The sequence below is a fragment of the Dicentrarchus labrax genome, unplaced genomic scaffold (assembly GCF_905237075.1).
Source record: "Dicentrarchus labrax unplaced genomic scaffold, dlabrax2021, whole genome shotgun sequence".
Taxonomy (NCBI): domain Eukaryota; kingdom Metazoa; phylum Chordata; class Actinopteri; family Moronidae; genus Dicentrarchus; species Dicentrarchus labrax.
Window position 1 is genome coordinate 16981036 of NW_026136702.1, and position 17721 is coordinate 16998756.

The 17721-nt window shown below is 39.1% G+C and overlaps 1 protein-coding gene across 1 annotated transcript; it reads right to left on the minus strand.

Annotated features, from left to right (window-relative positions):
* Positions 1–191: 191 nt before the first annotated feature.
* On the minus strand, positions 192–10662 carry LOC127379393 (polyribonucleotide nucleotidyltransferase 1, mitochondrial). Its single transcript, XM_051428922.1, has 28 exons — positions 10414–10662; positions 10085–10145; positions 9181–9255; positions 8908–9013; positions 8719–8768; positions 8526–8589; positions 8397–8444; positions 8128–8241; positions 7334–7520; positions 6979–7030; positions 6714–6771; positions 6425–6521; positions 6239–6341; positions 5973–6043; positions 5675–5711; positions 5505–5571; positions 5299–5388; positions 5094–5147; positions 4334–4443; positions 4107–4178; positions 3759–3822; positions 3579–3662; positions 2525–2608; positions 2269–2375; positions 1984–2039; positions 1703–1781; positions 1561–1608; positions 192–1478 (listed from the first exon to the last, which is right to left on the minus strand). The coding sequence occupies exons 1-28, from the start codon at positions 10530–10532 to the stop codon at positions 1320–1322; spliced, it is 2316 nt and encodes a 771-aa protein (XP_051284882.1). The 5' UTR covers positions 10533–10662; the 3' UTR covers positions 192–1319.
* Positions 10663–17721: the final 7059 nt, after the last annotated feature.

Genomic DNA, 17721 nt, shown 5'->3' on the forward strand with positions numbered 1-17721 from the left:
CTAACTGCTTAATGAAAACAAAGACATGACAGCAACAGCTTAACAACCAATGGGGTTTAAATGGCTAAAACAAAAAAACAAAGGTTCTTAACATCATTTTCCAAGGACTTTATGAATTAATTTCTACATCCAAAGAACCTGACATTAAGCGTTTTTGCCCTTAGGATCAGTAAGACAAACAGACACCCAAATTATTTCAAACACCACCTCAGTTTATTAGTACAGATATTGAGCATTACAAAGGTCCTGCAGCCTAGAAAAAAACCCACTTCGTGCTGTTTAAAGTACCGTACTTTCGCAGCTCATTTCTTATAAAACTGATAATGCTCCTAGCAGTATCACTCTCTGTTCTTTGTCGTCATCAGGAAACAATTTCCAATTCACAACATGGGTCAGCGTCAGTTAAACAGAAGTGTGTACATTAACAGTTTAATTTATTGTATTGAAATTCTGTGTAAATCCACATTTAAGCCAGCCCGACAAGAATTACAGTAGTTATGTATAAAGACAGCCTTTTTACTTACAATTACAGTGGTGAAATGGCTAGGCATGCTCCAGGTTTGGTCGAAGAGGATCTAAAACTTAAATCACTGCCTGGTCATTAAAAGGGGCCACATTGGGTTTAAGTTTATTATCCAGTTCTATTGCATTGCTTTTTATTCCGCCTCATATCTTGTTACCTCTGTTTTATAGTCTAAAACCTGATTTTACTTTTAGTATGACTATGGTATGATTTTTTTCTATACTGTTTTGATTTGAGTGACCTTTTTTTCTATGAGTACAATTTGTCACAATTTTTCTGTCAGCAACCAGTGACTGTTTTATTTACATATGACAAATATAGTGTCAATTCAACAAAACATATTGATATCTTTGTCCTGGCAGCTTAGAGGACACACCACCATGTGAACACCAAATATGGAAGTCACACACCACCATTTAACCATTGTTAAATTGCTCTGTGTTTGTTGGCTACTACATGACAGTGTTGACGAGAACTGAAAGAAAACCATCTTACTGCTTGATGCTGTCAATGCTAGCTGAGGTGGCACATCTGAAAACAAGACACCATAAAAAGGGAATAAAAAGTTTTGAAATGTGTCTCCTGCTCATTATTATCCAATGGTTCATCTCAGTTTGTTCACATCCACTGAAGCACAATGACAGCAGGACACTGGATTTGATGAGCTACACAGTTCACTCTCGTCCATACTCATAACAGCAGGGTACACCTCTTTATGCAGAGCACTGGCTCAGTTTGTGACACGATCAGTTTAAATCCACTTTGATGGAAAAGCCAGAAGTGTTGCGTTGGTGTGTCACAAATCGGTGCTGGTCGTGTGGCTGTTTTTGCTTGAATCCATGGAGATGCTCTGTTTCTCACTTAGCGTCTTGACAACCCCTGCAACAGGAGTCTGGAGCACCTTCCTTGAAAGTCTCATTCTGCCGTCCGTTGGGTCCCGTCCAAAGTATTTGACCTATAAGTCCAACAGTCCAGAGACAATGAGCCCAGAATGTAAACACACTACGACAACACTGTTTGTAGTTATTGACACGTACCTGTATCTGCTGTCCAACTTCTAAACCCAACGCACTTGGATGTTTGATCTATAAAAGGACAATGCAAAGGAGATTTTATAATTAAACACAGAGAGAGATGGATACGCAGACAAACACAGTATGCAGGGGCAAATTCACTGACCCGTTTGTGGTCGAGTTGTGAGTTGTGCAGCAGGACAGCACTCATGTTGGGATAAAGTTTCACCATCACACCAATGTCCCTGAAGCAGAGCAGGAAAAGGCTTCAGAAGCTGTTTGGATGCTTAAAGTTTGATTTATCCATAATTTGATACTCCCAATGTGATTTTCTTGACTATTGAGAACATAAATAAAATCCTCCTAGATAGAAAACTGTTAAATTGAGTGCAAATGACATGGCATCTAATACTGTTTTACAGCCAACATAGCAATGCATTGGTTTACCTTATGTCAGTGATGGTGGCAGTGTAGATGGCACCAAACTCCAGCTGCATTTCTTGCTGCAATACACAAAATACGCACAAATACACATGTATGTTCATGTACATACTGTACATATAAATATGTATACACACATGCAAACAGTGCCATGTTCATATCAATGTCAGTCTTTCTCAGCATTGTAATATGGTCTGGTAAGCACCATTCATGATTGTTTTGTGATGGCTTTAACATTAGTTTAAATATGCAGTTTTTCTAAAAAGGTCCCTATAAATGGTAGAGACTCACATCATCTTTGCAGATGTCAGTGATGAAGTCTTGGGCTTCGCTCATGGCTCCTGGTGTTGGAGCGAACACAGAGAAAGTCTCCTCGTCCACCTGACTAATTGTCACACCTTAAGAAGAAAAATAAAATATACAGTTTCAACATTCTGTTTAAAAAGTCTGTATTGTGAAGCAGACTGAGAAAGGGAAACTGTACTTCACTCACAAAAGTTGTTATGTTTCTGAATCTGTTAAATATGGATTTTAGATAACACATTACCTGTTTGAGCTTGTAGCCTGCGGAGGTTATAGCCCCCTGGACCAACGAAGCGTGCTCGTTTGGAAACAGGCACCCGGACATTTTCTGACGACGGAATAAAACTCACACACATCAGTTATCAAGACACGGCACTGTTTGATAGTAGGTATCACCTTAACGCCAATGGCTCGCTCAATACTTCTGCTATCGTCACTATTTATCTACCTCCACTGGTCACTAGTCTTATAAATAGTTACTTGTTATATCAGAAACCATCAGCATCCATTCTCACCCACTGCGCCTTTAAACCATCCTTGAATCCTAACCTAACCTAACACATGCAAAGAGCAGGTAGTTGATGGCATAACCCGGACTTACATCTACATTGTATCTGCTCAGGTTAAACTACACTGGCAACTTCATCTGAATGCTATAACCTATAATAGCTGTCTATAACTGGTTCCACCAGGTAAGATACCAATAGCCACTAATCAGCAACCCCTCTAATATGAAAATGTTTCTTCAATTATGCCCCTTGACCTAACCAAAATGAATATGTGTCGGAGTGGCAGGTCTACAGGGTCATCAGGTGGGCACCCTCTGGTGTTTTGTTGAGTTGGACCCATGACACCAAGAAGGCTCCACTGGGTGTTCAAGCGTCCCATAACCAACCCTCTACCCAACCTGCACCTACACACTCAACACAACCCACCATAGAAAGGTTATAACCACTTTTTTTCAACAATATCATACTAACCCAGTACAACCGCCTAACATGTGTGAAGCTAAAATGCACCAAGCAACAGCCAAAAAATGGCCCTTATCTACCTCATCTTAAAGCACCAAAGCATACGCTCCTATATGATCATGTTAGACTGACTATAATGCTACCAATATTTTAGGTTAACTACCATGCACATTGAACAACCAAATTAACCAAACAACCTGTTAAACTAACTAGTCCGCTTAGCTAACAGCGTGCTAAGCTAGAAGTGCAGAACCAAAAACATGCTCATCTTGTTCCCAGCATGTCTCTGCTCTTCCTTCAAAATGTACAAACACAAACAAAACTTACCAACAACAGGTCCATTCTCCTTCCTAGTCTCTCTGGGTTTTGCTATACATTTGCTCATGATGGCCAATATTTCCCTCTTTGCCACTAGAACATAATAAAATTAAAAGAAAGGCCATTAAACCACCAAACATGTACACACTTGCACGTAAAATGTTTAATTTCTCTGTCATGTGAGCTTACCTGTGGCCTGTTGGATAGCCTCCATGACCACCTTCAGAGGCAAACCTGGGATCTTCACGTCAGCCTGGGGGTTAAATAAAGTTGTGTAAAGGAGCGTAAAACATGGACCTAAGGACGAAACTTAAAGGACCATTAAGAGCGTACATGTGATATTGTTGAGCTACTGTATCGCTAACATGCAAAACTAGCATATGTAAAGAGTCAAATGCTGCAAAAACATTTCAGTTTTATGTATTGTCTGGCCTTTTCTCATTGTCTGATGGCTACCATAAAGTCTTCTAAGCCAAACAATGGTTCTTTCTTTCTAAAAAGGACCCTGTTTGTCTGGATGTTACAATGACACAGTACCTGTAAAGCAGTGATGCCCTTGTTTGTTCCTGCTAATTTGAAGTCCATGTCTCCAAGGTAATCCTCTATTCCCTGTTAAGAAAATGGCAATTAGCTTATATTCCATCCAATTATGATTAAGCAGGGACATTAGTTATAACTTCATGAGGATTTGTATTGCTTAACTAGACTCTTTCTTCCACTTGGTGGTGATAAATGGTCACTAGCTACAGTTGCACAATATGTACCAGAATATCAGTTAGTAATCTGTAGTCTTGGATCTCAGCAGGTTTCTCTGGGGAGGCCTTGGAGATGAGTCCGACTGCTACACCTGCCACAGCAGAGGAGATGGGCACACCTGGGAGACACAGATATGAACATATTAGCTACATATTATCACACAAATGCACTTCCCTAACTGTGAACAGAAACACTGAAGCAAATCTAACTATATATTAATCTTTAAATAGTGTGTCTATCTGTCTAAAAATCTTTTAAAAAGGTCCAGTGTGTAACATTTAGGAGGATCTATTGGCAAAAATTGAATATAATATTAAATATGTTTCCATTAATGTATCATCTGAAAATAACACTCTGTGAGTTAGAATGAACCGTTTTTATCTACAGAGGGAGCGGGTCCTTTTCTATGCCATGAACGGCCTTGTTTCTACCGTAGCCCAGAACAGATAAATCAATCACTGGCTCTAGACAGGGCCTTTTGCGTTTTTTGCTTGTTTTCCGGCCTTTGTAGTTTCTCCTACTCGCTTGGAAGGCAAGCACTATTCAGTTGGTTGCAAGTTAGATGCCACTAAATCCTACACACTGGTCATTAAATACAACTTGATTTTGAAAATAAATGTTTTTTTTAATCCTACATATAACTGACACTTTTATTAGCTTATTGGAAGATATAAAATTCTAGCAGCAGCGTTAAAGTGAAGTAAAAATAATAAATATGAGTACATATCATCAACAGTAAATTTCAGAATTTCATGCATCCCCACTTACCCGCATCCATTAGAGCAAGGCTGCCTCCACATGCTGAAGCCATTGAGGAGGATCCTGAGAGTAGATAAAGAGCGGGAGAGGATGAGAAAACAAGCAAAAAACATTCAGATACAGATATGTTCCTATTTGAGACATTCTGCCAGACAACGGGCATACTTCCTGTGGTGACTTTTTACACTTTGACAAACTGTGTCATTACACTCACCGTTTGACTCCAGCACCTCAGAAGTGACCCTGATAGTGAAAGGGAAGTTTGTAGGAATGACTGGTCTCAGAGCTTTCTCAGCCAAGGCCCCTTTAGATATACACAAACACACAAATTGAACTAATACATCCACACAGTCTTTGTCCATAAGATTCTTCATGGGAATGAATGGTTAGTAGACGCTGGGTGTAAATTTGAACACAAACCATGTCCAAGCTCTCTCCGGTTGGTGCCTCCCATCTTTCCAATCTCATTGGTTGCATATGGAGGGAACTGAAATTAAAGGCAAAATGATTTTAAGTATATCTTATAACCAACGGATACAGAATCATACATCTAATAGTATTTGTGAAAATGAAAACAGGATTTTACTCACTTCATAGTGAAGCATGAAGTTTTTGTCTTTGATGCCGCTGCAGAAAGAAAATGAATGGGATATAATTGATTACTTTTAATTGATTTAGTCTGTGTGAATAATTTTACCTGTCACATTATGTAGGCAGGTTTGCCACATTGGACGATACACTGTGTGACATGGCATTCAGATATAGACAGGAAAATACTAAAGATGTGGTTCAATGGTCGAGGTAAAAACCAACACTGTCTGATCTGTCCGGATCATGTAAACACAATGAATGTGTGGTTTCATGAGTGAAAATGAGTGATCATTTTACCTCAAAGCTGTGGTGATAATGTCTGCTTTGATACTGGATTCCAGGGAATCAAACGTGACACTGCTCAGCACCTAGAGGAAAATGAAGAGAACGAGGACTTCTTTGTCAGAAGACTAGAGCAGATTTTTCACAGTGAAAATCTAATTTCTTACAAGACATTCATTATTTTATCTTTTAAAAGTCTTTCATCTCTTCCATCAAATTCTTCTTTTACAAATCTATATCTTTCAAACTAAGGTTCTGTGGCCTTCCTGGCCTGTGGGTACCTGTGTTTGTCCTCTCTGGAACAGAGCTGAGCCATGCAGTGGTTTAAAGAGGTCAACATCGCAAGAGATGTCCCTTAAAGCAGTCAAATTCCTCCCGTCACATCTACAACACGCAAAAAATCCACAAAGAAATCACATTTATGCACATCATTTGTCATAAGAATAAACATTTCACCATGGACTTACCTCCTATATTCATTAAGCACTAAATTGCGGAAGACATCTTTGCTCACAGTGTTGAAGGAATCAATGATTTCGAAGGGCTCAGCCTGTGGGAATCTTTCTACACATGGAAGACATCAGATGACACTATTCTTGACACTATTCAGCTGACAGATGAGAACACAAATTAAGTGCAGACTGTACTGATCTGAAATGTAATAAATATAAATAAAAGGATTGTGTGAAGGGGGTTAGAAAAATATTTGAAACAGCCAAGTTAAAATTCTTTCCATGCAACATGAAGATGATCTACCTCTTAGGCCCTCTTCAGCTTCTAGTCGAACTTTGTTGATAGCTTCATCTCTTGAAATCTAAAATTAGATTAAGATAAGATTATTACTGTACTTATCTGAATCTGAAAAACATAAACATTGTCATACCACGGAGAAGAGAAACATCAGTGATTCTGGCTGCTTTAAAATACTTCAGAAGAAAAAAAAAGAATCAGAAAACTAAAAACTCAATAAGAAGACCAAATGAGATGTTAAGAGGAGGCAGACACCCTGAGTCAACTTTACCTTATCATGGGTGTAATCAGTGAAAACAGCATAGATCTTCTCAGAAGCTAAGCTGCAAGAGAGAAAAGAAAGCAAGTCATTACTAGCATCTAAAACAATATGAATCCTATTTTTTGTCACTTAGTTTTGTGAAATTAAGCTCAGATGCTGCTTCAATAAGGTCCCCAAATACTGAATAATGCCTGCCTTGGCAAAATTTACAGACAGTTTGATTTAGAAAAAAAATCCTTCAAAGTGGAAATGAAATGAAGAGGTTTTACTTTTACATACACAGTTCTACTAATATAGCAAAAATACTCCTTGTATTTCATTGCGCAAACCCGAAACTATGGAAAAGTTCCATCACTGGTCTTACTGCTGAACATGTTGCACCATATCAGCCGGAGTGGAGAAGACCTTGATCGGGATGCGCTTGGTGATCTTCTGCTCTCGTGCCAGCTGCTGGATGCCCAGTATGATGTGCTGGGTGTATTTGACTCCCACCTTCACTGCATGGCAAAAGTCCTGCTGCAGCACATTATCAGCTGACGCCTCAATCATCACTGGCGGACAGAATCAGAATCGGGTTTATTGCCAAGTATGTTTTTACATGTACAAGGAATTTGCCTTTGGTGCGCATTAAAGAAGTCACATTAAAGAAGTGTTGTATGGTGCTATCATCAAAGAAGAGAGGAGAGGCTAATTAATAACCTGTGACATTGCTGAAAATTCAGGATGCTGAGAATAGTTGTGGTAATGGCATCTACACCTAACTAAGCTATATTTGAGTAAAGTAATAACTTGTCAAAATTAAATAAAATGTCCCTTTCAATTAGCTGAAAATGTAATAAAACCTGGACAATGAGTAGCATCACACGCTGACTGGCATCAAGGTGTGAAACATTTACATTTGATGGCTGAGTAATGATAATAATTAATAGTGTTTAATAGTGTTATTACATTATTGAATACATTTTTGAATTCTTCCCACTCTTAAGAAGTTACTCCTATTTTTAAAGATCACATACTCTTTGCAATTGATTTATAAGCAGCTGTTTATAGCATTATGACATGTTCAGGCAAGTACTAATTCTAAATAACTATTTGTGTTATTGCTTGTCTTATTCAGTAAATAAACACCTGGGAGTTTTATAGTGTTTGCCAACTCACCCACTTGACTGGAGGGGGCTCCAGCCACAATCAGGTTAAGACTACTGGAGGCCATCTGTGCCCTAGTGGGGTTGATCAGCATCTCTCCACCTATCATGCCCACACGCACAGCACCTGTAAAACACAACCACACATGTAGCCCCGAGCTAGATTTAACATGTACTATAATATTCCAGGAATTTAAAGTGAACAGACAAGTGAAAACCAGGCTTTAAAGGTCAATAAATCTAAATATGTGAATAGGCCTAAATTTGTTGTCTGTTGCTCACCTATGGGTCCATTCCATGGGATGTCAGACAGGGACAGAGCAGTGGAAGCTTTAATGAAAGAAAGCATTGTTTTAGCTAAGAATCTAAAAAACTACAATCTGTGGAAAACATGGATGAGATTGAACTCACCTGCATTAATAGCCAGCACATCTGGATCATTGACACCATCAACTGCCAACAGGTTACAAAGGATCTTCAGGAGTCACGAACACATGCACAAGATGTTGGAGACAGATAAACATTAATATCACCTTTTTTTAAAATCAAAAGAGACCAAACCTATTATCACATTATGGTGAAAACATTTTCAAACTGAACTGACCTGAGTATCATAAAAGTAACCAGCAGGGAACAGTGGCCTAATTGATCTGTCTGAGCAACGGAAACATGAGGAACTGTTAGTCAAAGCACTCAAGTCAAAGACATTCACAGTACAATATCAGTACACAGACCTGAGACATGTTATACGTATAAGTTATACATATAACAAGACACATTCTTATCAACTCACCTATGAGTCTGCTGGTGAGGATCTCATTGTCAGTGGTGCCAAGCTCTCGCCTCAAATGGTTAGTGGGGATTCGACCTGCAGCAGCTGCTTTCTGTCTGTAGTCCACCTGTCAATCAAATCATTTATTAAGTAGACAACACAGAAACTCTTCTACCAAATCTATTTGTGTGACATATATATGTAACGAGACATAAAGCAAGATAAAGTCCACACAATCACAGTCTAAAAAACAAAGGCAGGCTGGGAGTTTTACTGTGATGTTAGAGAACATACCACAAGAGGCATGAACTGAGACGGAGAAGGTTTGGTTTTGCTCACAGCAGTCACCATCACAGAGGTCTCTCCCAGCTTCAAAGAGAGAAAGAGATAGAACAGGTTACCAAAAGATCTACAGAAATCACACATTGCATCAAACATCTGGGACTGCCCAGCACAATTTGTTTCTTCTATTTGTCTATTACACTAAGGCTGGATTACCACTTGGATAAAGTGGGCTAATTGCCCAAAGGCCTGTTTCTCTAAAGGTACCATGAAAAATATGTCTAAATAAATCTTTCTCCAAACTATCATGAAGGGTCAGAAGTAAATTTTGCTCCATGGAAGGTAATTTTGCCACTTTTTTTACACATACCATATGAATGTGTAGCCCACATTAGAACAAAACAACCCTTATCTGAAAGATGTATAAATATTTTCTTAATATGCTAACCTTAACTAGTAATATTTTGCATGAGTGAAATATTTTTAAAGCCCCAAACTACAGGTGACAATTATCCAGGACGGATAGACATGTAGAAGATAGTAGATACTAATAGCAATTACAACATGGAGATGTTAAGGAAATAAAACATATATGAAGAGTACAGATAAAAGAGTAGGGCTGCACAATTAATCAAAATATAATGAAATCACAATACGGCCAAGCACAATATGCAAGCTGCAGAAGCTGCCAAGTGAGACACAACAGCATTACAATGAGCAACTGTAGTTCTGCAGAGATTCTCTGGCCTACAAATGTTGTTCTTCAGATGTAAGAAAACTTATTAATATAAGAATAAAATGTAAAAATAACCACAATATGATGTTTTTACCACATTGTGCAGCCCTCTAAGGGTGTATATCGAGCAACTTCCAGGTGCTGCCATGCATTTTGTCACTGTTGACATTTTTTCTGTACCTGTACTATAGCAGATCCATCAGCAAATTTAGCAAACCTCCCTGAAGAGATCTCAAGTTTCCTACAAAAACAACAAGACAAACACATCAAAATGACAGAGATACTTAACCACGCTACTATTTCATACAGTTAACTGTGTAATTCTGTGTCCTGGATAACAACACATCCCAGCTGAGCTACATGAGTAAAAGTGATGGTACCAGAGCGACTGATACACATAGGTAAGACTATTATTGATAAGAAAAAAAAGAGAAAAAAAGAAAGTCATCCTCATGCCTCGCTGGTTAACTGTCTCAAGACGTGAATGCATGCCGGGAAAGTCAACTCACTTGTCCCCAAGGTCCACTCGCAGTCTTCGTTGGATAGCATGGCTGCTGTAAACACTTTGGTGACATAAACGGACATGAAGGCGGGCAAACGAGTGCCCCAGCTGGAGCAAAGACCTCATAACTAAAGACCTCGGACACAACACTACAATAACCTGGGTCCGGTCAACGCGTACACTCGGTTCTTTACACTTTAGCTATGCTCGTGGGGGCTTCCATGTCAGTCCGTCACATGTACGGAATTACGTCATGCAGCCGCAGCTTCTGATTGGACAAACTGAGGAGCGTGTGTAACATCTAAACTGTCCCTGACATACAACACTTCCGCTTTAGTTCGCTTCCAGATAGCTGCGGTGTTTGCTTTTACAGCTTTATATTATCGTAGCAGTCGGGGATTAGCTGCTAGCAGCATGTTAGCCCCAGTTTGTGTCTCGAATTTAATTACAAGAGTATGGTTTAAAGTTTTTTTTTTTTAAATATAAGCAGAATTCTCTTAATATAGAATTCACGCTGTCGTATATCTTACAGTCATTGGCCCTTTAAACTCACATTTTTAAAACAGTTTTGAAGCTACATTGGACGTTTTTCAGCCTTGGTTTGTCATTTAAATGTTTGTTTCCAATAAACAAATGACTGAATATCAAATTATTCATTTACAAACATTTTACTCCTTTACCTTTACACATTTATATGTATACAATGTGTATACTGCCATTGCTCCATATAGTAGTAATATAGGCTGTTTTGTTACAGGGTCATACTGTATTTCAATAATAATATTATTATAATAATAATAATAACAGTTTCAATACTTGTCATACATACAGTTAATACAACTCATTGCCCTCCTAAAACAAGTAGCCGTCTCTCAAAGAAGAGAAGAGAAGGTAGCAGCAGTCTGTAATATGCCATTTGAAATCCTCACCGCTAGGTGTCAGCATTTCCTCAAAAAGATCAGTTTTATTTTCCAGAACTTGACAACAGCCTCCCTTTCATAATACATGCCTACACCACTCTAGTTTGATCATCCACTGCCCACTTTTCAGACATCACTAAACATCAAGGACCTTTTGATTATAGTTTACAATGAGAATGAAATATCAGGCTCAAGCCAGCTGTTCCAGCTGTTAACTGTGATGTGTTTCTGAAAAACAATTGATTCCATGCTCTCCAACAGCCCAGTACCTCAGACAGTCAGTAAGTCTGTGACCTTGCTTGCTGATCAGACTGTCAGTCGAGAAGTTAGCTTACTAGCCAGACAGCCCTGCGGCCAGTCAGTGAGCCAGCTCACTGACAGTGGGGCTGCTGCAGTTGTTATGGCAACAGATGAGTGTTAACAGCATCTCTCACACTCTCTGGATTACTTTCACACATGCACACGCGCACGCACTCCAGCTAATTGCAGGGACAAATCACAGTATTTCACACAAGCTCACACACACACATTCCCATTATTTCCAAGGTTTCCACTAGTATTATCTTGTTTCCATGGCTCCGAGACACATTGAGAACATCTCATTATTACCAAGCAGAGCCATGGACTATTAGTGCATAATGGACCCGTCAGTGTTTTTTGGTAGACTACAAGGATCATAAACAGCTCAGTGGAGGATTCTGTGTTGCTTTGTCTTGAAGAGGCTTTACTTTTCAGGGAATCTTCTCATGTAAATGTTCATCGACCTATGTATAAAACAATTGCTTATCTGTTGACTGTCTGTCAATCTATACATCAATACATTAATAAACCATCATCTCATCATCTTACAGCGTTCTCTATGACACTTGAAATTATTTGGACCATGCTGTGTAAAGAGACAAGGCTTCAATGTGATTTGATTGATTATTGGTTGTTAATGAGAAGTGACATTCAAACAGGCTACATTTAGAGATTGCAACAACCAAGAAAAACATCATAACACTAAACGAATGATGGACCATGTATGGACTGCACAAATGCACAAGTTTTTGTTTTAGTTCCTTGTTGTCTTTTTCTTTGGATAGGATTAGGAATAATGTTAAAAAGAAAATAAGCCTTTCCCGGTGTGTGTGTGTTTGTGTGTCTCTCTCTCTCTCTCTCTCTGTGTGTGTGTGTGTGTGTGTGTGTGTGTGTGTGTGTGTGTCACTTCGGGACTCAGGAGGTTTAAGTGTTTTTCTGATTATCATGCTGTGGTGTTTCAGGAGGTGACAACAGGACAGCCTGCATGAGCGCTGCACTGATCCCTGTTAGACACACACATGAACACACACATGCAGATTTCACAGGATTTTATGCAGTGGTGATAACAGGTTTTTCTTGGTCCTAGGCAACTAGACATGTCTTTAAAGGGAGATTATCGTTTATGCTAAACATGCAGTGACAGGTTCACTGAACAGACTTTTTTGTGTGACATGTATTTTTGTAACTAATTTTTACGACTTTTCTTGCAGAATTGCAAAATTTCCAGCAGTAATAATGAAATACCTGAATTCATAATTTTCTGTCGTCCATCACTCTGTAGCCAGTTATTGGATCCACCCTCCTTTAACTAATATGGACATGCATAAGCTTGAGGGAACCACCATTTAGACAGCTCATAGCGACTTGAATTGGCAAGGCATGATTTCCTTTGTCACAAGTGTGGTAATTAGATTAGGCACATGGCAAGGTTCCACATACAGTAATAAGGTTCCACTGTCTAAGAGTGACATAGAGCAGAATTGTAACATTTGGAATAGCTTGTTGCTTGAGCAGTGCCACATTAGTGTTTAATTCCGTGACAATTTGACAATTTTGTGGTATTTTGGGGTTTTCTGCAGCGGTGGACAGATGCTTTATTCTACCATAACTGTCATAAACTACTCACCATTATCGTAGATCCAGAACTATTTATCCAGGAGCCATTACATGCCTGTTATGGTACATTAGGTATAATGCTGCCCCCCAAAAAATCCTATCATATCCTAAAAGAAAATCAGCTCTCCATACTCATACAGTTCAATGGAAGGTTAGCTTTGTCAGTACAATCCTCCCATAATAAATTAACCTCAGAGGATCAGTTTAATGATTGGATGCAGACAAGAAAACCCCCATTGTGTGTGTGTGTGTGTGTGTGTGTGTGTGTGTGTGTGTGCTGCGTATCTGTGTGTGTGTGTGTGTGTGTGTGTGTGTGTTTGTGAATATAAGATGAAGACACAGAAGACAGAGGCATTCTTCATTTACTTTAAATTCATTCTTCATTTTTTTATTGGTTATACAAGACGGCACACTCTCTGGTGTATTGATAACTGCAGCAGTGTGAAAAGAGTGTACTTTTTATGTTTAAAGATTAGGATTTCAGCAGGGGGAATAATCTTCACAACATCAATAAAACAACCCATGCCTTAAACAAAATCAATGTTTGTCTTACAATAAAAATGTTCATGAAACATACAGAGTAACTCAAATTTGTTTCATTAAAACCTTGACCCCTACATTCCTAAATATTGGCTCCCTGCAGTGTTGTTGATCTAAAAAGCCTCTCAGACAGAGGGCAGATAGGGTGATTTAAAGCCTTGAGGTCTGGAGCTGATTACATTTTGGTCTCAAGCCTTGAATCCAGAGCAGTCATTACGGCTCGACTTGAGAGACTCAAAGAGAGGTCCAATGAGAGACTGAAAAGACTCTGCTGAGACCAAGACAAACCTGAAATATGATGTGCAAAACATTAAAATCCATTATAAACACATTTAGAGTGGGTATAATATGATTAATAAACAAGCCTCCATCAGTATGCTCAGAGTTAAAGCCTACACTTTGAAGCCTGGGGTTTGAGATGGGAGAAAAGAGAATCATATTGCTCTCATGATATAACTGTAAAGTATCTCTTGACACACACACACACACACACACACACACACACACACACACACACACACACACACACACACACACACACACATTTTTCACCCTGTAATGTTATGCTATGCAGGTTTTAACTATGTCAGAGGGGTTCCAATCATTTGAACTGGAGATTTGAATGTTAGGCATTGATTTCCCATTGTATCACTACAAGATGGAGACAAACGGAGACAGAGTGGATGGTCAGAGTGACTTTGAAGATAGAGGTCAGACCTTTAAATTAATTTGTCAGTCTAGAAAGGCAGAAGTAATGTTTGTTGATATATGTAAAGGGTGTGTTTCTGTGTCTTTATACGGTATGTGTCTGTGCACAACCCTGGATCTGAAGGGAAAAAAACTATTTTACTACTCAACATATTTTTGTCTAATTACAATATCTCCCAGCAGTATTAATCCTTAACTAAGCAGAAGTCAATACAGGTTATATGTTGATGGAAAAGACAGAGGAAATGGTGATTACTCACACAATTCTGTCCAGCATTAGTCAGCCTGTCCTGCATTTAAGCCCACAATGAGATCAGCACAGCTCCAAATCAAAATGTTTGTGGTGACTTGTAAATTCCAGCGATATAACAAACAAAAACTGCCGTCATCTAAAGGAGACAGAAAGAGAATTTTATCTGAGAGAGTTGCTGTAAGGTCATGCGGTTTGGAGAGGGAATTTATTTTCCCTGTGGTCGGTGGATTTTTTTTATTTTTTATCCCTGGGTTAGAGTAATACCAACTAGATGAAACATTTCCATGTGTACACTGGTTCTGTGGAGTTTGAGCCAAAAGAGGTGGTCGGGTGGGTTTCCACTGGGTAATGTTGCCTGCTTTCATAACCGAGTATGTGTGTGTGTGTGTGTGTGTGTGTGTGTGTGTGTGTGTGTGTGTGTGTGTGTGTGTGTGTGTGTGTGTGTGTGAGGAATGCTGCTGTGGGACTTTACCATCACTGAGTCATTAGGTGGAGGTGGATGCTGCTTTGTGACAAAACTTCTTAAAAGCATCATGAATAATAGATGCTGATGAAACAGGCAGGAGCACCCTGTTCAATACAAGGTTAATGAATCCCACATTAACGCAAATAAATGCTAACACAAATACACAATCACAAACACATTGAGCTATACAAAATATCCATCTAATCCTCCACAGTAATTGAGCAGAACATAATTGTGTTCAACTGTGTGGGTAAGCAGGCACTACACAAGCCTTGAAAGGTTTTCATTATCTGCGTATGCTGGGGTGATAGGGTTAGATGTGTGTGGGTTGCCACAGCGAAAGGCTTCATTTGAGTAGATTCTGAAGTAAATTCCCTTTTTATTTTACATCATTAAGATTAGATAAACTTCATTGATTTCCGGGGAGGAAATTTAACTGTTGTGGGGGGCAATTTGTAAAAGCTATTAAAAGCCTTGAGAGAGTTCTCTCAATCAGCACATTTCACAGGAGAGATTTTCTCTATATTTATAGTTTTGTCCAGGCTCTCCTCAATGGTTTAAAGTGGGTGGGACTTGGAAAAAAAGTGATGTCATGTTTAAGCATCTCTGCCAATCCCGATTTAGCCACATTTGAATCAAAATATGATGACAGATGTTGTGTTTGCTTATGTGGCCAAACTACCACATTTAGAGAAGCAAGAATATGTAACTTTGGAAAGAAAAACTACAACAACAACATTCTTCTTCCTACAAATGTAAAGTTTAATTGGTATGGTGGCTAATGGTAGCTAATGATAGCAAAGGTTGGATGGATGTTCAATGTAACTATTACATAGGCTCACTTTAACATTTGAAACATTTTCAGAGGCTTTAAAATAAATTAATTTTAACATAAAACAGGAAAATGTATGCAATAGTGCTGGTGTTCAGTATGCAAGATATTTAATGTTGTGGCCTTTCCACAGAAACAAGTATTGGTATACTTATTGCCCATTTGGTTTTGAAGAAAGTCTCTAAAAGGCCCTTTTGCAGCACAAACATGTCATATCTTACCCCAAACCAGTCTCTTACCTGTAGAGGCTGGTGGCCAAAGATAACACGTTATACATAACCTGTTAAAACCATATTTAATGTAAAGAGGACTTTGTTTGACTGTTCTGTCATATACTGTAACTTCCTGGTGTTCCCTCCCTGAGCTTACATCCCTCCTGTTAAACACGTTTTACAGAAAACAAGACACAACAGGTCTAGTCAGGATCTCATACTGTATAGCCTCAAGCTCAGGCACCAACCACAGCGACCGTTATTCTAAATGCAAATGAGAACCTCTGCTTAACCAACAGAGCTGCTGCTGCTGCTGAAATGTGCTTAATAAAAGTTTTAGGGAAACATAAAATAATCCATTTATTCTGGGCTCCTGAGAGGTGACCCAGGTCCCTAGTTCCCAAATCAGTGATTGTGTTTTAATTGGCTATTTGGCCAAAAGCTTCTGCTGCCTATTCACACCCACAGAGCCATTCATCAATTGTTGATTAGGTGTCTCCTGCCTCTGTAGTGAAGGCCTGTGTGTCTGGACTTATTATCAGTCATTACCTCGCTGCTGATACAGCTAAAAGAAATACTGTGTGTTTGAAATAACTGGCTGCAGGTACAAACTGAAGTTCACCGTCCATTTCTTGTTTCAAAATAGCTGCATATATCTCAGTAAATCCCCACTAATCCTTGCAAATTACTTAACTTGGATTTTATTTAGATGGTAGGCTATTTTTTTGCGTATTTAGAAACATCCAGTATTTAATAAATCTAAAATGTACAAAATAGTGAAAACTGACATCACAATTCAATAAAGCCTTAAATGTCTCAATTACAACCAGAAATGTATTCCTTTAGTAGCCATTTCCTTGAGATCCTCACTGCTGGGTGTCCCTCAAACAGGCCAATGCATTTCCCACAGGAGGGAAGTACATCATGTCACTTTGATAAGAGCGATTTCTTTCATTGGATCTGGTTAACGCCCACAGACATATCATTCACTGTGCATCAGTTGCCTCTTTGTACATTACCCACCAGGTGTCAGTAGCCTACTTGCCTTTCTGCTCTAATGTACTGTATACCGCAAATGCAGACAAAAGATACGCATGAATCCCCCAGTATTTCTACATGACAAGGCATAAAATAAGCAAAAGGATGTTGCCACAGCACATAAACATCAGACCTGCAACCAAACTTTAGTCCCATCCCATTTATGTCTGCATCACTCCTTAAACACATTAAATGCTTCTTTCCAACACAGCTCATCAAATAACTGAATTGTACTCGATGACCAAATGTTTTTTTTCTAAGCACCATCACTGACACCAGGACCTGAGGAAGAAATCTAAACACAGAGGGATGCTTTGATCAATGCCCTATTTTCCCTTCAGAGCGAAAGAGGCGGAGGGAGATGCACGGGAGAGACAGACAGACAGGGAGGGAGGCGGTACTAAGTGTCCTCCAGTCATCCTCTCAACT